At 42.5% G+C, this 24,384-nt stretch overlaps 1 protein-coding gene across 8 annotated transcripts in view; it reads right to left on the bottom strand.

Moving 5' to 3' along the window:
• Positions 1 to 24,384, bottom strand: part of CDK15 (cyclin dependent kinase 15) — a 92,772-nt gene that overhangs the window by 12,283 nt on the left and 56,105 nt on the right. For all 8 annotated transcript variants that reach the window (XM_019726820.2, XM_074340201.1, XM_074340174.1 and 5 more), the window contains 3 exons: positions 22,987 to 23,050; positions 9,284 to 9,332; positions 2,631 to 2,770 (listed from right to left, as the gene is read on the bottom strand). In XM_019726820.2, the coding sequence (XP_019582379.2) occupies positions 2,631 to 2,770; positions 9,284 to 9,332; positions 22,987 to 23,050 (253 nt within the window). The remainder of the gene's footprint in view (positions 1 to 2,630; positions 2,771 to 9,283; positions 9,333 to 22,986; positions 23,051 to 24,384) is intronic.

Here is a 24,384-nt window from a genome sequence, read left to right as displayed (position 1 = left end):
AGGCTCATTGCCACAGGCAATGAAAAAGTAGGCTGGCACGGCCAGGCCAAGGGCATGCATCCCTTAGCGATGTGCCCTCGGTGAGGGCCACTGTTGTCAAGGAGCACAAACGGACCGAAGCTGCTTCTCTTTCTTCCTCTATTTTTCTTCCCAATTTTCCTGGTAGATTTGCTTTCCCTGTCTACTTGTCCCAAGTCCTATCTGTCGGTCTGTCTCTAAACCTATTTCTGCACCCCCTCCCACATGCACACATACATACATACTGCCCGCCCCCCCACCTTCCCCTGTCTCTTGGCGCTGGCCCTTTCATCTTCTCCCTCGGGGATTTGAGATGTCGCTGCAGGAAGTGCTTGTCGGCCGAGGCAGCAGCAGCAGAGCCCTGTGGCTTTGACAAACCTCATTTAATTGGGAGGAAGCCAGGAGAATTTGAAAGAACTGAAACATCCACGAAACTCCTTTTATCAGGCATAATTTAAACTCTGCATGGAAAAACCCCTATATGTATAAAGAAAAGTCAACTTCCCTCCTGCTGCGAGCACTCTTCGTCTCCCCCCAGTGCAGGCAGGCTCCTGCAAGATTCCATCTTTTCATTTTTCTAAAAGTGTCAAAGTAGATTTGGGCTCTGTGGCTGGGTGAACAGAGAAGGAATACAGATCGGCCTCTCTCTTTCACCCACATGTGCGTGCAAACACACACACACACACACACACACACACACACACACACACACACAGGAGTGAGGCGGAGCCCCTCTCTTGCTGGCTTTGCTTCAGATGGCCAGGAAAAATCAAAACCCAAGTTTCTACAAACACATCACTTTGGACAGTGATTGTTTCTTCCTAATTACCGTTCATCAGGCAAAACCTGGTGCCCAGAAAACTTTGAAGATTCCCCAGCGATTCTCAGTATGTAGAATTATAGATTCTGGAGGAGGGCAGATGGGAGAAGTTTGTTTAAGTGGAGAGAGGGGAGTGAGAGTGAGTGTGTGTGTGTGTGTGTGTGTGTGTGTGTGTGTGTGTATACACCTGAGCATATATGCTTGCCTGAAGTAGTAGTTAGAAGTCCCAAGCTCCGGAAAAGAAAGCTAAGAAGGAGAGATCTAGGGGCTCAGACTGGGAAGAGGGTATGGGATGAAGTGCGTGTGTGTGTGTGTGGGGGGGGGGGGGGGGCGGTGAGGTACCAGGAAGGGAGTAAGAACTATAGGTCGCCTGGAATGTTTTGTATTCCACCCATATGCCAAACCATGTCCCTCCACGCCTACCAAATTCCACTCCAGATTCACCTCCAGTCTAATCCATCTCACTTGAGCTATTCTAGTTCCTCCAAAGAATTGCCTTTAGCACACACATATTCTCTGAACATCTGCAACTGATTACACACAGACTTCAGCTGTTTAGATATGATTTGTGCTACTATGTGTATGAGGGTGCCCTGTTTCCTCTTCCTCACCCTCTTTTCCTCCCACGCCATAGGATCCTTGGGGTCAAGGACAAGCCTCTTTTTCCCCTCAATTTTTACAGCACTTAATATGTTCCTGACACTTAATGGCAACTTCATAAATACTGATGACTGACTCTTCTCGCAGGGTTAAGTAAGACACATTAAGCCCAGCGGTATGATTATGGTTAGTTTCTAAGAGCCTAAATGACTCCCTTTAATAATAAAATACCTCAATAAGTCCCACACGAAGAGCTTTGAATTGCTGCAGGACAGTGTCCTAGATATAGCGGGGATGCCTTTGGAAACCACGGCGACTTTGGCCAGACCGTCTGTCGAAGGCGCTTGGACAGTAGCTCCCCACCCCATCCCAGTACCTTCTTCACGGTACGAAACCCTAGACCTTCCTTCTTAGTTTTTCTCTCTCCCACTGAGGACTTCTAAAAACTGTTTTCAGTTGAATGGTGGTGTTTTCAAAGAACTTCCCTTCCCCCCACCCCCCGCCCCAGGATAGTCCCTCCCTGAGAGCCCAGGCCACGCCTGCCCTGCCCACATCCTCCGAGTAGCCCTTCCTGGCCACATTCTGGGAAACAGGGGCACTGCAGCCACAGGATCCCTCCGCAGATTTCAGATTTGGGGGATGACTTCAGGCCCAGGCAGTAAAGCTGATTTCAGGGTAACTTGTGTTTCCCGTGGGCTCCTGGCCAGGGAGGATGCTCCCCTCCCCACAGCGCCCGCCCTGGTCCTTCCCTTGGCAGCGTCAGGTTACCAATGGAGACAGGCCCAGCTCTCCTCTCTGACATATCCATGTCACCTATCATCTTACTCTCTCATGGAAGTAGAGAAGGGGGTTGTTAGAAACTTTGGTTGTGCTTCTCCTGGCAGATGCTAGTGAAAGCAAACAACTCAGAGGCAGCTTTCATGTCATCCAATTTCTAAGTGTGAGTGTGTATATGGGAAATGTTTGCATTATTATAAGGAGGTCTGTGTCACCTCAATCTACCAGTGCTCTTGAGTTTTAGAGCATCTCATGCGACACTCAAGTAAGACTGGGTCCCATCTTGCTTCTCCCAGGCAAATTGATCTCTAAGCTCACTTCTGATTGCAAATTCTATGATTCTCCAGTACTTGGAGGAAACACTTAGACACCAAGACTGACATGTGTACACACACGCACACACTCCCTCACTCACCATCAGGAAGCTGGTGTAGCTGAGACGGCAGGGTGCTGAAATAATCATGAACCAGTGCTTCCTGGGCGGAGACACGATCTCTAGGAAAACCCTTCAGCATTTGTGAGGCCAGGTCTTCAGCTTCAGGAACCCTGCCCAACCTAGAAAAGTGGGAGAGAAAAGGAGAGTTTTTCCAGAGTCCTCCCTTCTGAAAAATAAAAGGGGAAAGAAGATGGCTAGAAGAGTGTTTCAAATATAATTTTCCTGGGATTAGTAACGTTGATGGCAAATGGAAAAATAACCTCCATACTGAAACTCTTACCTGTCCTGTTACTAAGATGAAGGGGGAAAATCTCAGTATTCTATCATTCAGCTCCCCCAAAGCCTCCACAGTGTCTCTGGCACCTTGTATACATAAAGGATGCAGAATTATAATTATAGAAGCAGAAATATATAATTAGGGAATCTCCTTTGAGGGACACAGCAGTTCCCACCAAGCAGAAGAGCCCAAATGGAAATACGCTCTGAGTGTTGCAAGCATAGAATCCTAGAAGGGGAAGAGGAAGAAAGGTGATTCTGGAGGGTGAAGCTTGGGTGGAAAATACCCTTATTTAAAATGTTTCTGAAGCTCAGTTCCCAGGGCTATTAGCTAAGGTGCTCTCTTGGCTCCCCCTGAGATGGAGCATAGGAAGAGGGGTACTTAAGTATCCAAATTACAATAAGGACAAATCCTCAAGTTGACCTTATGCTGAATTATAAATTTGGAGATGAGTGAATCCATTAGTTGAGCAACTATTATGTGCTAGTAGGGGGTTGGCTCTGGGAGATACAGGCAAGACCCTGTCCTCTGGCAGGTTAGTCTAGTAGAGGAGCCAGATATTAGTCAAATTATCCTACAAATGCACAATACAACTGTGAAAAAAAGGCCCAGATACCTGACTTAGAGTGGAAGGAGCTGGTGAGGGAAGGTGTCACTGAGGAAGTGGCATTTGAGCTGAGAGCTGAGGAACTGGGGCAGGGGAGGGTAGGTGATGTAGGCAGAGATCTGATGTTCACACAGGCTGGGGAGCAGCGGGTGGGGGAGAGGAGAAGAATGAGCTTAAAGAAGGGAAGAAAGGCCAGTTGGCTGGCCTGGGACAAAAGAGGAGAGGGGCAGGATATGAAGCCAGGGAGGGTGGCAGTGGCTGATCCTGCAGGACTTGTGGGTCTTCATGGTTCTTATTTACTTATAATGTTTGAAAGTCTTTGCTAATCTAGTGCCAATCACTTAAGTACACCCATCTCTAGAGCCCACAGACAGGTTGACAAATGGAAAGCCTCAAGACGAAAAACTGCAGTTCCCAGGAGGCAATTAACTGCAGGACTGATGTCTGTTATTCAGAATTAAGTTGCACAGCCATGCAAATCCCCAACTGAGCAAAAATAGATGGGCTTATTTAATGTCAAATATATATACCAACCTGAAACGACAAAGCACCCTTTCCCTGCCCAGGTGCCATGAGGCAGTGATACTGGAAATCCTGGCCCAGAGGACTTTGCCTAATTTGACTAAATTTTGCATAAGATTTACATAAGAAACTTTCAGGTATCTGATTCCCATGACATAAAACTGTTTCTAAAACAGATAACTTTACCCTCAAACTTTGGAGTAATTTAGTTGCTTTACAGACTCAAGATAAAGAGAAATTTGCAAATCCCCAGTCCTTGCAAATTTCCAGGCCAGTTAGGAGAGCAGGGAGTCTGGCGTGAGGTCTGCTCAGTAGCTAGTGGCCTGAAGAAGTGCTGGTGCGGAAAATGTCCTCAACCGGGTGTTCTTCCCAGGCACAGGTTTTCAGGGTCAATGAAATGGGGAGGTTGGAGAGGGGAAGCAGGTACCAATCACTAGGGCCTGGTATCAGTCTGGAAGGAGATTCAGGGAAAATCTTGTGAGATTCAGGTCCACCGTTGCTATGGGGTGGTGGGTAGGATGTGTGCCTAAATTGGGGCCTGAACCCACTCTATGAATTTCCAAGGGGTGGGTGGGTAGAAAGGTGGCTATGGTGAGGGGGGGAGCAATGCTTCCGTCAGCGTCCACCTCTATACTCCTACCCCAATCAGCAGTTTGTTCTTCCCACACACTGACCCATACAAGTGAATTGTTACAGAATTGCTCTGTAGAAGGGGTTTAGGAGTTGCAATCTGATTGCATAAGGAAGGCTAGGGGACCTATTGTGAACTCATGTTAGCATGGCGTGCATACTGGTTTTATTTAGACTGAATGTTTCTGTCGGTGGCTGGGAAAGCCAGGAGAGGCTGATGGAACTTATGGGGGCATTAGGGACACATACAGGAAGAACAGGCCACTTTTACCAGATAAATGAAAGAAAGTGGGTAATGAACAGTGATAGGAGGGCTTCTTTTTTAGGACTTTCCTCTTCAACTAATCAACCTTCCCTTCCACCCTTCACACAAGGTTGCATCAAGGCTTTTAGTGATGTTGAGATTTGTTCCAGTCCCATGGCCTCCAAACTATGACTGCCACCAGCCACTGTTCTTGCTTCTCAGCTGGCAGAGACAGTGACCAGGGCAAAGGATGTTAGTGAAGACTTTTCCTCCCATGAGCCACATTCATGTTGGTCTTCTCTGTGTGAGTCATATCCGTGGCCTCCTGAATATAAGACTTTACTAACAGCAAATTCGTACTGAGCTCACCTGGCCTGGCAAGCATCCTAATACTCAGTTGCTATTGGCACATTGCATTCTTATATGGGAGCTGAGGGGGAGCCCCAGAAATACAAATGCCGTTTCTTTGGGCACATGTGTTAATTTTCTTCCCTGTTGATATCATTTTGCTTCTTTCCGCTATTTATAGTCTTGCTAGCTGTTACCCACTGCCTTTATTGTCACATTTCTACAATTTGCCACCTCCTCCAACTCCTACTGGAATAATTCTTCACTGGTTACAACCTCTACTTTAAATATGAAAGTTGGCATGACAAGTGAACATCACAAATGTTAATTGGCCTACCAGCACCTTCCCATATAGGCTAAATGTTAATAAATGTTATTTGTTAGACTTGTGATGTTAACTACCAAATATGCCAAGAGTATCTTGCACAATTAGGAGAACCCGCCCATCCAATTAATGAGACTCTTAATAAAGACAAAGCCTCCTTAATAAAGACAAAGACTCTTCAGGTGAACCTGTCCTTCCAGTAACATTTCAAGAAGTGAGAAGCTTCCAGTGCCAACATACTTATTGTAGATCAATTAGAAAATGCAGAGAAAGAAAATTAAAACTATTCCATAACTCTGAGATAACCCCCTTTGCTCAAAGATAATCACCATTGCTTTGGTGTTCATGTTTTTCTTCTTTAGTCCTTTAGTTTTATATGGATATATTTTTTGTTTTATTGAAGAAATGGGCTCATACTCTACATGCTGTTATAACTCACTTTTTCCACTTGACTATCTTGGTCATCTTCCCAGGACTTGGAACAGCCTTCCAGGACATAATCGTAATGGCTGTGTAGCGTCCCATTATATAGACATACCATAATCTACATCGCCAGACACTTCCTGAAGTTGTGTCCTTTTCTCGTTAGGGCGTGAGGGGGTACTATTAAAGTCATCCTGTGACACATATCCTCAAAGAGAAATCTTTGAGTACTTGAGCAATGATTTTCTTAGTATAAATTCTAAGACTTGAAATCCCCGGGTCAAAAGATATACATGTTCAAGTTTTTGATTATGAACATCGGCTAGTTGTACCAATTTCCATGTCCACCAGCAGCCCGGGAGAGTTCCTGTCTCTGTGTGCACGGAAAACAAATTCATTCCAGCCGATATGAATTGACACAGGTCCCACTGCTTAGAAAAGTTGTAGAAAGGATGAAAATTATAAATTGATCCTAAAAGATGTGCTGGGTGCGAGGACATCCACATTTAGTTTTAGAAGTCCAGAATAGAAACACAAACAATAAGAAAATATAAAAGTCAGGCTTTGTGGTTGTGTAAAGTCCCATTAACTAGCCTATCCCTCAACCCATCTAAAATCAGGTGGTCCTCAGGGACCTGCGGTAACAGCACAGCCTGGCACTGAATACAGAAATCTCCCACGGCCAATGCTGCCATCAGCCTTGATGGTGGAAGGGCTTTATCTGTTTGCAGCACAAGGCTGGTCGCTGTGAGTTCAATTGAGTTCTTTGCTGCAGTTTTTCCCCTAGATCCACAGAAAGAGAAAAAGGGCAGGGACACAGTGGGCCCTACTTTTTTTTTCAATTTTTCAATTTGTCTTTATTTTGAAGTAATTTTAGGTTTATGGAAGAGTGGCAGGTGTAATACAGACAGTGACCTTAGGTTTCACCAGCTTTCCCTAATGTTAACATTGTACATAACTGCAGTGAAATTATCAAAACTAAGCAGTTAATCTTGGCACAATACCTTTTTCCTAAGTGGTTATGAGTTTACTAAGTCTTTTTACTAAGACTTTGTGCAAATATCATTGGTTTTTTTCAGTCATGACCTTTTTGTTGTTGTTCCATGAGAGTAGGTACTTCTTAATGCTGTCAGTTTAGCATACCCCCAATAAGAAATGTTTCCAAGACTAGGAAGAAACAACTGGAAAGACGCTATAATTTTCTAATCAGTCTAACAAGTGAGTGTGCACTTGCTAGGCCCAAGTTAATCAGGTCACCATTAAACCCCAGGCAAGTCCTTGGGGAGGCATTTACAATCCCTGCACAGTTACGATGCACCTCTGCAGAAATTTTATAGAAAAGCCAGTGACATCTCTGCTGCTCTTTACTCGTCACATCTGCAACCTGACTCAACTAACAAAGCCACAGAGACCTGTCTATTACTTGAATCCTATCTCTATCACTTACTTAGCTTGATGAACTTGGCCAAGTTACTCAACTTCTGTGAGCCTATTTCCTTCTTTTTGAAATGGGAATGAGATTTGGGAGGAATAAATGAAATAATATATGCAGCACCTTGGTAGGCACATACCAGGCATCCCACCTACCATTAGTCCTCTTTCAACAACAAAGCCCTTCCCAGAGCCAAGAAATTTCTCACGTGATAATCTAGGCCACTGCAGTCCGATAGAACTTGCCATGATGATGGAAATGTTTTCTGTCTGCCCCGTCCCATAGGGGACCCACAGTTCACTTGTGGCTACTGAGCCCTGGAAATTGGGCTAGTGCAAGTGAGCAACTGAATTTTAAATTTAATCTTAATTACTTTAAAGTGAAATAGCCACATGTGGCTAGTGGCTTTTGTGTTAGACATTATACCTTGCTCTGAGGATCTGAGCAAAGAGAAGCCAGGAGTCTAAGTTAAGACAAAGGTATTGCTGGGAGCCAGGCGATGGGCAGAGGTGGTGGGTGTTATGTGTGGTCAGAAAAGCCAGAAAGATATGTAACTAATTCAATTCCTGCTCAGCCCTAGAAGGAAGGGCTGGTGGGATGATAGCAGGAGGTTGGTGGCACTTTCTTCAACCATGTGACAGTGCCAACAGCAGCAGCACAGGGTATTAAGGTGGTTTGCAGTTACCACTTATTTTAGAAGCCAGTAGTGACATGAAAGAAAGCCACAGGGAATCCAAGTATCTCCATCTAGAGGTTAGGGGTCCTAATGATGCTGGCAAGAGAACGTTTGCACATTGTGAATGAAATGCTCAACAGCAGTTCCCTGGAGCCTGTCTCCAAAATGACGGAGTTTTAGGTGCTACCGTCCATCTGAAAATAAGTGTGGCATGTATGCACATCCTGGGGAGGTATGTCCCTCCCAGTAAGAGACGTTGGTAATCCATACATAGGTCTATGTTCTGACCTATTTTACTCTTTGTGCTCTGATAGTCACTCTACAAGGAGGCTTTTTGAAGCATGTGAACAGAAGTCTGGAGAAATCAAACAAAATTTGGTTGGGCTAAACTTGACCACATTTTCAGGGAAGAACAACATTCAAATGTTCAGTTAGGATCTCTTCCCTTCTCCCCACCTGCGAGAGTGCGTTTTTCTTTGACATTTGAGCTCGTTTCCCCTGTCTCTGATGTTTTCCTCACTGCCCTTTTTGCCTCTTCACTGAAGCAAAAAGAACAGAGCCTCGGCTAATTACTCTCAGATCAAATAATACTGGTTATTGTAATTGGTCATTGTCCGAAAACACTGAGTTCTTCTTAGCCCTGAGGTTGCCTGGCAGGGCTTAGTTAGCTAACTATTCCGGGAATGTCTCTATTATCTGTTTTACTTTGCAAAAGAAACTAGGGATTTGTTGAAAGCTGGTAATAAAAGTCTGCCCTGGTCTGAGCTGAGACTGCGTAGAGAGGGCCTGGGAAAGCATGACCTCCATGAATCAAGTTGCCCCCCCGCCCCCCAATAGCCACTCAATGATGTTATTTGGTTTCTCTGTGTTGGAGAATAATAAACCCACTAGGTTTTCTTGCAGGTCAACACTCCCTCGTTCTCAGGGCCTCGGGCATGGTTGAGGGGCACAAAACAATTTTAATGACCAAACTCACTGAAAGTAAAATGATTCATAGAGAAAAACTAACAAGACTCACAGGTGGCTGGCTCTCCTAGAGGCGTCTTCCTGGGGCTTAGGTCCCCAGATTGCAGTGTTCAGTGGACTGAGGTCCAGGGAAACATACCTTCAACCCTGCTGAAAGATAAACTTTCCAAAGTGGTGCTCACCTGTTCCAGACATTCTGAAGGCTCTGAGGCTTAGGCAGTGGGAACCATTCTGAAAGGCACACACAGACACGTGAAAAAACAAAACAACCCTAAAAAACCTGCTTCCAAAAATATTAAAATTCTAAGCTTTCTTCTTGGCTTTTGGCATAAGAGAGAATTCAGCTATCAGATAGACAAACTAAATGATGTTTAAGGCCTCTTCTCACTATGAATTTTTATGATTCTGTGTAGGGTCAGTATTATGAGTTGAATTGTGTCCCCTCCAAAATTCGTAAGTCGAAGTCCTAACCCCGAGTACCTCAGAATTTGACCTTATATGGAAATAGAATTAGTGCAGATATCATTAGTTAAAATGAGGTCCCTAGGCTGGGCTCTAATCCAATTATGGCTGGTGTCCTCATAAAAAGGGAAAATTTGGACACAGAGGCAGACGTGTACAAGGGAAGATGATGTGAAGAGACACAAGGAGGAGTCGGCCCAGGGGAGCGGCCTGGAGCAGACCCTTCCTTCAGAGCCCTCAGACGGAACCAATCCTGCCAGTACCTCAGTTTCAGACCTCCTCTCCAGAACTGTGAAATAATAATACATTTCTGTGTTTTAACTCATCCAGTTTGTGGTACTTCGTTACCGTAGCCCTAGCAAACTAATGCAGTCACAATATTCAGTAAAGTCAATAAACATTTATTTAGCATTTACTGTGTGCAGAGCACGTACCAAGTTCTGGGGAGCACACAAAAGAAATCTCCCCACCCTCTTCGAGCTTACAATTCATTTGAGAGAACAAAGTCATGTGATGGATGATGGGGCAAAGCCTCAAAAGTGGTTAAAAAGTAACAGGGCTAATTTTATGTCACTAGCAGTAAAAATGGAAGTGAATCCTGGCTTGAATGATCCAAAATGGATAATAAAATTTGTAATTTTCTTTGGAGCACTCATTATATTTACATGTGCATACATATATTTCAGTTATTCTAGGTGTTGATACTGTTCAGCCCGAGATAAAACCATGAGAGGGGACAATTGATCATTCAGTCAGGAAATACTAATTGAATGCTTACGCTGTGTAAGGGCCATAAGAGGAGCTACAGGAGACATAGGCGGATGCTCCTTATCAAATCCCATCCGTCTACTTCCTACTCCAATGAGAAAGGAGGATGTCAACTGTCAGTTAAAACGACGTTTCTGCTTTATACTTTTCTTGGGCCTGAAATGTAATTGTTTTGGTTTTAAAAGAACTCTTCTTCCAGCTCCTACAGGAATGGAGATACATGAAGACTGTTTACCCAACAAAAAAATTTTATCATAGTTGGGCAAAAAAATAATTCGGATCATACTGACAAATTCATGTTTATGTGTGCACATAAAAAGACCTGGAAGACGACTCACAGGCTAGTGATAGTGTCTATAGGGGCTTTACCTTTTGTATTTCTATGTTTATTTTCTTAAATTTACTTTTTAATAAAAATGACATATTATTTTGTAACTTCGAAAGCGAGTTCAATTAAAAATGGAATTTATAGTGCTAAAAGTTGTAGACTGAAAGGAGTGGTCAAAGAAAGTGATTTAAGCTGAGTTTTCAAGGTCAGAAGCAACCAAATGGTTGCTTCGTGTTTTATAGTCCCAGGTGGGCACTAAGGAATGTATGTACAGGTTATTTACTCTCTGTTCAGATGATGGTGCCCAAATTCAAATAACCAGTAAAGATAAGACTATCTGGTATTTGTTTAGAATGTGTATTTCCAAACCACTTCTGCTGCCTATTTAGAGTTTTTCCCTGGCCAAACAAAATTAAAATACTTCTTCATTCAGTCATATCCCAATTTCCATCAACACAGTGAAATCCATTTCAATCCCCTCCTATGTTCTGTTTTTCCCTACTTAGAGCCCGATGCGCTGTGTTTTTTTGGCCTTTAATATTTTAACACTATTTCTATCTTTAGTGTTTCTTGTGGAACATGGGTCTGGAAGAAACTGAATTAGGGTTGGAACACCAAACCTAGGATTTGAAACTGCTGCTCAGTTTCACTGAGACCTTAAGCAAGATACTTTAACCATGGCCAGACTATATCCTTGACTTGAGTTGGAGGATGAAGTGATTCACTGAATTCATTGATTCATTGAATTAATGAATGTAAAGTGCCTTACTGGGAGCATTAAAAAAATAAATCCTATGTTTCTCCTTCTTCCTCTTCCTTTGAAAAGTGATGGGCAATGTAAACCATGTGTGATTAGGACCCTGAACCCAGATTTTGAATCCACACCATGCCACTTAATGCTGTGTAACCTGAGTGTGTTGCTTAACCTCACGGGACCTCAGTTTTCCCATCTGCAGAAGACGGATAATTATAGTTCCCAATGCATAGGACTGTTGTGAGAATTTGGATAGTGAGTGTAATTAATATTTCTTCTTGCTTTACCTCTTTTCTTTCTGCCTCTTTCTCTTGTCTGAGGAACCATCGTTTCTCTTTCCTCTCAGGTATTTCTGCCTTATTCTCCTTGGAAACCTTTTATAACTTGCTGTTGCAGTCTACTGAAATTCTAACGTGCTCCAAGCTTGAGTTCTTATAAGCCTGGCTTGATTTTTTTTGAGTCCTCACTGTAAGCCAGAGGCATGCTCCTTAGCTGTGTGGTGTAGAGTAACATAAACACAACCCAGGGCTCAAATTTCCTACCTGCCCTTTATGAGCTCTGTGATTTGGGGTAAATTATTTAACCTCTCTGGAAGTTTCCAAATCTGTAAAATGGAAAATATTTCCAGTTGCTTTGGGAGGATTAGATAAGATTAAGCACTTGGCATTAATAAATGTTAGTCATATGCCTTATGTTTTTCTTCTTGTTTTTAACTGTTCATTTTGGAGAAGTAGCATGGTCCTGCACAGTGGTTCTCAAGCCAAGCTACATATTAGCATCTGACGCCTGGGACAGTTTTGAAATGAAAGGAAGCCTTGGTTCTACCCCCCAGAGAGTCTGAGTCACCAAGCCTGGGGAGGGCCCAGCATCAGTCCATTGTTGCCTTGTTATTATTGTCTTTAATGGTCTCCAGGGGCTAAGTGAGGCAGAGCACACTGGTCTAGCAAGGAGGGCAAGGTGGACCACTCACCAGCGTCTCCCACACACTTCTCTGAGGCTCATTTCCTCAAGTGAGTTTGTTGTGAGAATTCAATTAATCCATATATACATATATATACATATATATATACACACAGAATATAGTGTCTGGTGTATATGTTTTTCAAGGATGTGGAAGAGGAAGCATGATAAGGAAAAACATCAGTTCTTATAAAGTCTACCAATAAAGGATGACCTGCAAGAGTTGCTCTGGAGGCAACGCAACAACATTGAACTTAAGGTTCCATTTCTTGCACCGACTCTCTTCCCACATCTATTTTGTAGCTGCATTAGTTGAGATAGAGGGATTGATGTGTCCAGGGTCAGTCAGGTTGATGTGATGAAGCCCAGCCAGAGCCCACTGTCTGTTTGTGACCTGCCCTCCTGCTCTTATGCAGATAACCTGATGTTGAATGACCTTGCCTCTCTCCCATTGATTTTTTCCCCAGTAGTTAAGCTGCAAGCAATCAATGAGAGAATGATCCACAAACAGACAGGCATGGTACACAGCACCATTTCAAGAGTGGTTTGTTTCTCTGGCTTCAGTAGTGTCTAAAAATAATAAATCTGTAGGTAGCTTATTTCCCTGCTCCTTCCAAAGATGGTAGTAAATCAGATTTTTCTCCATCTTCTTCTGCAGTTCTCTTTAAAAGAGTTCTCATTGGAGTTCAATTGGAATTCAAGGTAGGAAAAGGAAAGAAGCTGCAAAAGGAAATTTAAAAAGCTGAACATTTTAATTTCTCAACTAAATGGAGTAATATTAAAATGACGGCAGGACTGCAGCTATGATAGTCAAATAATGCATTCTTCCATAAATGTTTAAGAAAGCTCATTTTACAACTGATGCAAGTACGGTAACCTTAGTCAACAGAGATTTGTTGGTTGATTGATAAAACATAACCAGGACCATTTTGAGTCTTAGCTCAAGGTAAAACATTTTCTAGTTACTAGAGTCTTACCACAATCACCCTAACGTTATCTTATAGTGCTGTCTACTGAACTACACCTCTGGAATGTCCCGAATACAATGCATCCTCAAGATATCATATATTTAAATAGTTGATAAAGTTGTTAGCCTTATTTCACTATCTCAAGCAGTAACTTTAAAACTGCACCACAAAAATCTGTAGTTATTCTCCTATCTCTGCCTTCCCCGATCCCAAATACACACATTCCCACCTTTGTGGCTGCTTGCTCCCTTTTTTATTCAAGTAGCTGGTTTGGAAGCTTCCTTAGTCTTTGGCTCAAGGAGTCTAAACTTGATCCTTCCGGTGCTTTGTATTACCAGGCCTTAGATTCCTGTTTGGGTATCATCAGGATGCCAAAAGCAGTGCTGTCACCATGGGTGCACCGTGGCATTTGAGCCTGGCACTCCAACTCATATTTGTGACTTATCACTTTTCCAAACCTGCATCAGAGCTTTCTGTGGATTCTAAGAAAACATCCCATCCTCTGAAGCCTGTTCTTAACTAAGGTAATGGTCTCGGTAGAGGAAGGAGGCCAGGACTTGCTCCTTGTGGGTGAATGAAGAAGTGGAAGGAATGGGCAACAGTCAGGAGTCTCTCCTCTCCCCCAGGTGCAGTACCATGTCTGATGTCTATCCACCCCCACAAATGATGTTCCAGCTATAGTTTGACTATGACATTAGGTGTTTATGATATTTAACAATGCATCATTTGACAACATTTACTATTCCCCCGTAGTCTCTACAAATGCTTAAGGGCTACCACATGCAGGCATTGTGCTCAGTACTAGGAATATGCAGATGGGGTACTTGGCCCTCCCCCCAACAAGGTTGTGGCCATATGATTTCTGTGGTCTATCACCATCATCACCATCTTCATCATCACCATCATCATCATCATCATCATCATCATCATCATCATCATTTCTCGGTCTTCTCCAGCCCTTCTGTCTATTTTTTCTCGGCTTCCAAATACCCCAGGCCCTCTGCCTGATCCTTAGCATTGGTCCTCATGGGTTCCATCATAGTTTTCTTTCTCTACACACTCTCCCTTGGGCAACTGAATTCATACCTGGGACTTTAAATACCACTTTAAATAGATGGCTTCCACTTTCGTATTTCTAGATTGGACTCTTGTAAACACAGACTTATATTTCTAATTGCTTTTTAGATATCTCTATTTGGAGGCCTCACATATATCTTCATCTGAAAATGTTCAAACCTTATACTCATTACCTGCCCCACCAATCTGTCTCTTCCCCCTTTTACTTCCTGTGCCAGTGAGTGGTGCTATAATTCTCTTACCCCTGGAGATAGGTCTCTCCTTCACAGCTCAACTCCAATCAGTCACAACTTCCCCTTCACTCTACCTCCTAGATGCGTTTTTAGATTTGTCCCCTCCATTCCTTATCCATTGCCATGGCTCTAGTTGAGACTTCCTATTTGTCTTCTAGAATGTAGAGCATTGCCACCTGATTTCTGGCTAATTTAATTCTACGTATAGTCTTCCAAGAAATAATTTAAATCCTGCCATATCACTTCCTTGCTAACAATCATCCAATGCCTTCTCTTTGTTTCTTAGTCAAGTCCAAATCCTTAGAATGATTACAAAACACTTTCCAATCTGGTTCCTGTCTACCCTTCCATGTTAATCTCTAGTAATGTCCCACCACAAAGCCAACATTCTAGCTTCCCTGAGCAATTTACCTGCTTGGTATCTTACCAAATATATTTGCTTTCCTATTCCTCTGTGTCAAGTTCTTTGTCTGGAATGTCCTTCCCCTCTTGCTCACCTGGATAAAGCCCACTTAATCATCTTTGAGACTCAGCTCATGTCTCTTTTTCTCAAACAGTCCTTAAATTTCCCAGAAAAGCCAAGGGGGTCTTCTCTCTACTATTCCTAAAGGTCCCCAGGGGGTGCTGCTATATTATATTATTTATTGTTTCCCCCTCCAGACTGTATTCCTTGAAGACAGGTATCAATGTCTTATTTATTCTTGAATCTCCCTGTCCCAGCACTTAGCATTCAATAAATATTTGTTGAATGAATGAAAAATTGATGCTTGGATGAAAAATAAAAATAAAATAAATGTACTAAACCTTATTCTTAAAATGCAAAAGTAAAAAATAAAAATAAAAATGCAAAAGTAACTCAAGAAAGCCCACTTGTGTATCCTGCTGTCTATATCTTACAGAGATCGGTGACACAGGCCACGGAGGTGGGGAAGGAGTCTCTGGCTCAAGCCAGTTTCATGATATTTGGATTTTAAGGCCCCTTTTTTGAACTAGGAAGGAGCATAGCAAGGTTTTACTTGAAAAAAAAAATTTTTTTTAACCTGCTCTCACTCATTTGCAATTTTTCCTAATCTTAACCACTTTAAGATTATCTAGTCCCCCTCAATAAAAACTAATAATTGCCACCAAATAAATTAAAGATGAGAAAACTAAAAATAAATGTAGAAACTAGAAGAAACTATTAATGAAGATCAAAGTAGGCTGTGTATCTAAATGAATTTCACTGACTGATTTGGGGGACGGGTTAATAAAGATGTTAATAGCAACTCCCCAGGAGCTTTCGGCAGCGCTCCAAAAGTGCAGCAGTAATGAGCCCAATCGTGGTTCAGAGATTCAGAGATTTGGTGAACAGTGAACGCTGGGGGCTTCATTAGCTGGAGCAAGGGAGGGCTGCTGGAGTCTCAGGGTAGGGAGCCTACTCACAGTACATTCCAGAAACATGTCACCAAGCTCACAGATTCTAAAATCAAGTGTGGGTGGAAGGACATAATCATTTAGAAACAAGTTTGGAAAAATATAATGAGCTGGTCCCCAATCAAGGTCATTGCTTTATTACCAAATCGTTACATTTGCCCTTTGATAGTTAGAAGGTAATTTGGAATACTGTGAGAGCTCTACCTTGGAGTCTAGCAGGTTTGGATATTCTGAGTCACCCCCTTCCTGGCTAGGTGACCCTAGGCAAGGCACATACCTCCCTAAGCCTCAGCTCTCTTATGTATAAAGGTGGGATGATGACATTGCCCCTATCTGACAGGGCTGTTTTGAATCAAAGTAGCATAATGCATGCAAAGTGCCCGCCAAACTCATAGTGCTCAATAAAGGAGTTATTATCACCCAGTAACAAGGTGAATAATAACTGACATGCTTGGCAAAGCAGGCGGAACAGGATTATCAGAGCGTACAATTGGAACTAGAACCCAGGTTCTCTAACTCTTAGTCATTAAGTTCATTTAACTCCTAGTCACTGATTTCATTTAACAAGTATTTAGTGACTATTATGTGTCAGTTAGGGGGCGTATATAAAATACGAGAAATACTAAAAGTGGTCAAGTTTGCTATGTAGAAAACTTAAGCACTCTTTCCACTATGTCATATTTTGGGTAAAATCAACAACGATAATATTAATATCGAATGCTATCTGTGATGTGATGTAGTAGCCCTTACTGGATACCCGTTATGTAGCATGCAGATAGTAAGGGTCCTCCCAGGGAGGAAGCCCGTGGCCATAGAGTAGGCAGGCATCTCATAGCAGTTCAGGAGGGGAAGCAGAATGGAGCCTTCCCCAGCTGAGATAGCCAGAACAGGCCCTCAAACTGACTTAGGGAGGAGTTTGAAAACAGCAGGTCAGCTCTTAGGGTGTGTGCATTCAAACAATGTTTAGGTCCAAGCAAGTGAAAACAAAACTCAGTTCTGAACCGAGGAGGTGTGCCTGACATCTAGAAATAAGCCAAGAATGCAAGGGAGCTAAACATAAAGAAACAGGCCCCGCTTTAGTTCTCACACACCTGTCGCTGAGTCTGAACCTACACAAGTCACTGAGCAGCTGAATGAACTTCCACACTGTGAAACACAGAATGGGCACTAACTTTTGCTGAGTACCTACTAAAACTTAAGCACCCATGTGTGATGACGGATGTTGACTGAACTTATTGTGGTGATCATTTGGCAATATATACATATATCAAATCATTATCTTGCACACCTAAAACTAATACAATGTAATATGTCAAATAGGGCTAAAAAAAAAAAAAAAAAAAAAAAGAAAGCTAGGCACCTGCCCTGCAAAATGAGACAGACGGGCACAACACAGTTAACGAAGGAGAACAGGTTTGGCTGCAGATTGACCCTTCGCCAATGTAGGCAATGCTTCCGTGTGGACCTGAAAGGAAGCCTCCACTTCTTCGCGTAAAATTGTGCTACTCCCACCAGCATGAATCCCGGCAGGCAATAGCAAGGATTAGCAATTATGTGTGTCTGTGCCTGGCACATAGGGAACCTGTTTTTCAATGCTCCCATTTTGCAGATTAGGGAAGTGGAAGATAAGTAACTTCCTTAAGTGCCCCCAGGTAGTACAAGGTGAAGCTTGGACTTGCCCTTCCATGTAAGAGCTAGTGCTCACAGTTAAAACCTCTCTTGTCAGTATCTTTCCCCTCAGATCAGCCCACTGAATAATTCCCTTGGCTAATATCTCACGTGACTGAGCGAATGCTAACGCCAATCACAACAAACACACAAAGACATGCTCAGAACCCTTTGAGCCCAAAGCATGGGAGCTCTTTATCATCCCAATAGGAACAAGGATCATTTTAGATTTTAATTATCATCTGTTCCATAGTGGCGTCAGAGGAAGTGAAGCTCTTACACTGGATTTCAGGTCAAAATAAAACATTCCAAGAGAAAGGCTAGGTTGCTCTGTTATAATGCGGTCTGATGTCAGCATCCCTGTTATTTCTTGCTTCCACCTGGTGGTCAAAAGTTGAAAAAGCAGGCATACTGAAAATAAGTAGGTGTCAGCAGGATCCATTTGCCTATCCTTTCTAGGACATCTGAGTCTGGGTCCCTGCAGGGCTTTTAGTACTGCTTTCCTGCCTTTTGATTTCCAGTAAGTTCCTCCAGTGGAAACTCTTTCCATGTGCAACGTTCCTTCCTGGGGCTGAAAGAACCAGGATAATCCCGGATGCTTCCCTGCAGCTGAGCTCATGTCACAAATCAGGCATGATTTTCAGCAGATATTTCTTTAAAAGTTTGAAGGCCTCTGTGGACTCTATTCCCTTCTCAATGGGAACAAGCATCAAAGAGACAGGAATAAGATGCTTTGCACGCACATCAGGAACTAATTGCCAATTTGGCAAATGCATTGACTAATGTCATGCACTGTTATTTCTAAATCCTCTCCTGTCCTTGACCCCAGTATCTAGATGTAAACTTGGAACCATTAGTGGAGAAGGATAAAGTCTTCTGGTGCCTCAAATGGAATTGAGAGGGATTTAAACTCAGCGCTTTTGAGTGTGGTGAAATGAACCCAGCAGTACATTAATGCTAGGATTTGAGCTCACACAGCATGAGTGCTTTCAAAAACCATGTTTAAGGAAGCAAACAGAGCCACGACAGACCCTTTCAGTGGAGCAAAAGGACTTGGATGAAACAATCAATGACACATTAAAAACCACAACTGGGCTGCAATCATGTGGGCAGAAAAAAAAGTTTTTCTTTATCACAGGATCTTTGCATCTAATGAGATGGTGACTGGACAACCTCCAGAGAAGTAAAGCCTCTGTTTACTTTAGCAAAGAAATGTCTAAATATTTAGTTGATTTTCTTAAAAGCCTTACATGATTCTGTAGCAAACTCGTCTCTAAGGTATGATCTTATTAGCTCTAGATTGCCATTGGAAAATCTATTTAAAAGGAATTTGGAAAAGAAAAGCCAGAAGATATTACCATTAAAAGCACAAATGTTAACTCGTTTTTTTCTCTCAAAATTAACTATTTTGAATACCCTCCAAATACTCAGTTTAAAACCAATATCTTGTCAGTTAATAACACCTTCTCTTGATTGATTCTAAATTGTTCTCTATTTCTTATATATGACTTACTCTTGTTGGTTCCAGTTGGACACAAAGTGCTTGAGGCCCAAAAGGAGACTGCTGAGTGCATTTTCTTGGGGGCAGGATGGGAAACTAAGAGGGCCAGGGAACTTTGTAAAACTGTGTATGGGGGCCCACCCTTTAAATTCACACTACTGTCTCGTATTAGCAGATTTTAGCCAAGACCAATATCCAGTTTGTTTTATGCTTCTGTGATCCTGTGTCACAAACCCAGTGCATTGTAGATATTGCTTCAACTGGGGCTTTCACCTTTTTAGACTTTCTGATCCGAGAACCCCCTCTAGCATGCTGTCCTTTATTATTGCTTCCTGTGGACGCTTATTACAATCACCAAAACTTCTCCCCTCCCCCACTGCAGGAGGCAAGCCCAGCTCCAGTTCCCCGCCAGTTTGATTAATGTGTCTTGGCTAATTGTGTGAAGGATGGCAGGCCTTTAGCAAGTGTGACCAGCTTATTGTTCAGCCAATCACAGGCGCCTCAGTTAGCATGTGAAAAGGGGGTGTGTTGAGGGGGGGAGGGTGAGTGTTCTGGCAGCTGAGTCAAAGAAGGAGCATTTTGGGGGGTCACAGAGCAACACCCACTTCTTTGAGGGGATGTTACTATGCTCTACTAAACCTGTAAACCTCTTACTCAAAGCACTTTTTTTTCTCCTCCCTCTTTTTTCAAGGAGATCTTTTTTTCCCATGGTGCAAGCAGGCAAGACACTGGCTACTCTGCAGATGGAGTTCACGTTCCAGGGTTTTTAATATTTCACTTTTATATTTCTGTTAGAGAATGATCCTGCTGAGAGTCTGAGAATCCGTGCCCGTCAGAATCCCCTCTCTGACACTTGGATATATTGCTCTGAAAGCTATCCCAGGAGAAAAGATTAAACAAAACAAAAAAAAAGGCCTACTTTTCAAAGCCTACTTCTCAATCTGCCCACATCAAAATAAGACAACTGGCCCTTTGAAGTAGAGGACACAGAGTTCTCAACCAGCTTGCTTAAAATGGGGGGGGTTAGGGGAGGGAGTGAGGGGAGAAGGAAGGAAGGAAGGAAGGAAGGAAGGAAGGAAGGAAGGAAGGAAGGAAGGAAGGAAGGGCTAGTCTCTAAAATTATATATCTCTCTTACATTGCCCAGATTTAATCGGGCACAAGAGTCTGAATTGATGGCTAGAAAACCTACAACCCTGCTCACTAGGACCCCAACCTCAGAGAAATCTGTTCAGCTGGGTTAGGTTTTATTTTAACCTGTACAAAGAGAAACTGCGTTGTCCTCCTAGATATAGTCCAGACAAAGCCTGGAAATGGCAGAGTGGGCACAGATGGACACTGGATGATTCTCCCAAGTTCTGAGCTCTCTGGCTTCCTCAAAATTGTTGTACCAACTGAATTCAAAGCTTGGGGGCTCTTACTACTACTTAGCAGGAAAAGGAAAGGAATGGAAATTTAGTCCAGAATGGTGGTGTTAATGGTTCTGTTCAGTGACATTTGTTTTGGCTCCCATCCCCTCTTCTGTTCCCTTAATCATTGGAGTTCAAGGGCGAGGAAGCAGCAGCAGCTCACAGACAGGGCTGGGTGGGTGGGGTGGCTCAAAGTGACTTCTTGATTCACCTAGGGGGATGTTCCTGGAACAAAGACGTGGATGACCCTTTTAAAACATAGTCTTTATGATTGAGTTATCAATGGTATCGACCCCATGCCCAAGATACACTGGACTTTAAAGATTTGCAGATACGGAGTTGCCATCCATAACCTTAGCCCATAAGCTACACACTGCTCAAGCTCACGGAATCAAGGCTCACAAATGAGCACCCCATTAATAAGGAGAGCTGGTGATAGAGTGTGAATGAATAAATACAAACCCAAGCTCTTAAAAACCCAAGAATAGAGCATATCCATCTGTGCAGACCCAGCCCATAACACAGTGCCTGGCGGATGGTAGGTGCTTAAAAATTTTTGACTCATTTGAATTAAATTGAATCCTTACTACAAAAACAATGCAAAGTATGAACCCTATTGATGTTGTACCTGGAGATTTCTCTTCATAAATAAAAAATTGCACATTACTTTGAAATGACAGCAAAATGAAAAATGCAACGTATTTCTCACTGTTTTATTGGAACCCAGTTACCTTATTTAGTACAGAATCTGGCAGGGAAGCATTTTAGCCAAGTTTCTTTCATTACTGTTCTCATCAAGGCATTCTGTATTAAGGAGCTGTTTATTTATTGCCTGAACCAACCTGAAACCCAAATGTTTAAAATTTGAGGGAACGGCATAAGCTCACTGTGGCAACTTTGAATGAACATTATCCAAATTGTCCTCTACAACCCATCTGTGACTTTGAACTTCTGCTCGCATCCATGTTAGGAAGCTAAGGGGTCCCATTTTCACTTGGAGAGTGGGTAGGGAGAGGTATAGGCAAGGTAGGAAAAGATAAGAGCCAGGTTCTTCTAGAAACCATGGCAACTGGGGATAGGACCTGCTGCAGATTGGATCATGGTCTCCACAAGAAGCCTTTTTTCTTCTCTATCTCAGACCAAAGGGAAAAGGCACTGTTCTAAGCCCAGTGGCCAGACAGCAACATTTTTCTGCAGGTGCTAAACTAGCAAAATAGAAATGGTAAACTATTTGTAAATGAACCTAAAGCCATTTTAGCAATGCATAGGGGCATTCACAAAACAGCTAAAATGATTTTTGCAGTTAATCTTTAGCTTGCTGTATGTTTTCCATAATCCTGTTTGGTTCAAGATACTTGATTCTTATGTATAGCTGTTTGAGAAAAAATATTAGATGCTGGAGACGAGAAGAAGAAAAAAAAAATCCCTAGCCTCCTATGACTTTTGTTTTCCTCTTTAATCATCTTTTTAATCTTTCTACAGTTTCTTGCTCTCATGAAACACTTCCAGGCTAATCTCATACCAAAGTTAGTAATGACAACAATTTGGGAAAAATGTATTTTTAGTAATGGGACAGGGTAAAACTATAAAGACTAGAAAATGTGACTTGGACCATATTTATCCTCTTCTTGTCCTTTTCTGTATATAAAATATCTATCTCCCCTTTAATCCTGCTAGCAGAAGTCCAGCATCTGATACATCCCTTCATCCTATAGCTCACTGCGTGTCTCCTCCTTTCTGTCTTAACACCCTTGATGTGACAACTGGGTAATCTGTCCCTTCAGCCATGGCCTTGGTACCATTACTAAAAGATTCCCCATGGGCAACACTTCCGACACTACCAAATCTACCCTAGGAACCAATCTTGGAGGACCAAATATGTGACAGAAAATGACCAAGTATCAGGTCTAGAGACAAATGGATGAACCCTTATATAATCTAGAGACAATTTACATGGCTTGTCCTGGGTCTAATGAGCCTCTATTCCCCTCTGTTGTATTAGCATATAAGTCAAAAATAGCCATGGGGCTCAAAAGTGAGCCTATCTTTTGAGTTGTTTCTTTGAGATATTGGGTATTTGGAAATGGGTGTGGGATCCACAGTAAGTCATTTCAAATTCTTACTCAGTTTGCTACTTGTGCTTTACAGAGTTGGGCTACTGATCTAACCTCAACTACTACTTCAGTGTCCTCCTTATAAAAGGATTAGTCAGGGAACATATGAATCCAAACATATGTCTAGACCTATCTTCACTATTGAGTCAATTAAAAAAGAAGGACACGCTGTGTAGCCAAATCTCTCACACAGCTAATTCTCAGAGCATTCAGAAGCTCAAATCAATATTACCTGGATTGTAGTTAGGTAATTTGGAAACTCCAGGCCAGGTATCCTCCGTAGGGACTCCCAACACCTATATAAAGCCAAAGAAAGACAGAGAAAAATGAGGGGGGAGACAAGGTGGATGAAGCAGGTATGAAGGACAGATCGGGGAGGACCAGGAAAGAATTAGATACAGGTCACATTATACCAGCTGATGTATACAGGAAAGAAACTTCAGTGGTTCTATATTTGTAGTTTCATGGGCAAAACTATAGTATATTCCTATGGCCCTCTGACAGTTAATTTTATGTGTCGACTTGACTGGGCTCAGGGATGCCCAGATAGCTGGTACAACATTATTTCTGGGCATGTCTGTGAGGGCGTTTCCAGAAGAGATTAGTATTCGAATCAATAGACTGAGCAAAGAGATCCATCCTCACCAATGAGGTCAGGCATCCTCTAATCCACTGAGGGCCCAAATAGAACAAAAAGGTGAAGAAAGGGCAAATTCTCTCTTTCTCTTCTTAAACTGGGATGTCCATCTTCTCCTGCCCTCAGACATCAGAGATCATGGTTCCCAGGCCTTCAGACTCTGGGACTCACCACCAGCAGCCTTCTTAGTTCTCAGGCTTTTTGGCCTCAGACTGAATTATACCACTGGCTTTTCTGGTTCTCCAGCTTGCAGATGGCGTATGTCAGCCACCGTAATTGCATGAACCAATACCCATAATACATCTTCTCTCTATATATCTATATATCCTATTGGTTCTGTTTCTCTAGAGAACCCTAATATAGGTCCTGAGCCTGTATCTTCACTATCTCACTTTTCTGAGGCAGATCATAAAACCTTGCTTAAGGTCATATTCTCATCATTAAATATCTATTGCATGACCACCATACGTTAGGATGCTATGGTAGGACTTGGGATATAAAGAAGCAGGAGTTACTATCCATTTGCCTTACATCAGATGAATGAACACACACACACACACACACACACACACCAGAAGGTACTTAACAGCTTAAATTATGCCGTCAACATAGGCATTCAGCTGTTCTGTGATGCGCTCAAATTAAAAAGGGTTCAGATTACTGACCTTTAGGCAGTGGAATGTTGGCTAAAATGATCCCAAACCTAACTCTAGTCCTTTCTACCAAATTCATCTCATCTGCTTGTTTTTTCTGTGGCCCAGCAGCTTGGAATATGGTATTTGGTTTTTAACTGGTGGATCACAACAGTAACAACATCACTTGATCATAATTGTAACAACACTTTAAGGGTTTACTTATATTTTGGATTACCAAATTGAAGCTCTAGTTTTGAATTAATATGAAAATGAAAGTCTTTTGGAGTCCAAAGTCAAAACATTTCAAATTTTGGCTGATGTTGTTTCAGTGAGTTCCCTTATAGGTATCATCTTATGA

This window comes from Rhinolophus sinicus, linkage group LG01 (genome assembly GCF_036562045.2).
Source record: "Rhinolophus sinicus isolate RSC01 linkage group LG01, ASM3656204v1, whole genome shotgun sequence".
Taxonomy (NCBI): domain Eukaryota; kingdom Metazoa; phylum Chordata; class Mammalia; order Chiroptera; family Rhinolophidae; genus Rhinolophus; species Rhinolophus sinicus.
Note: the sequence above shows the minus strand (reverse complement) of the source record. Positions and strands in the feature narration are given on the sequence as shown.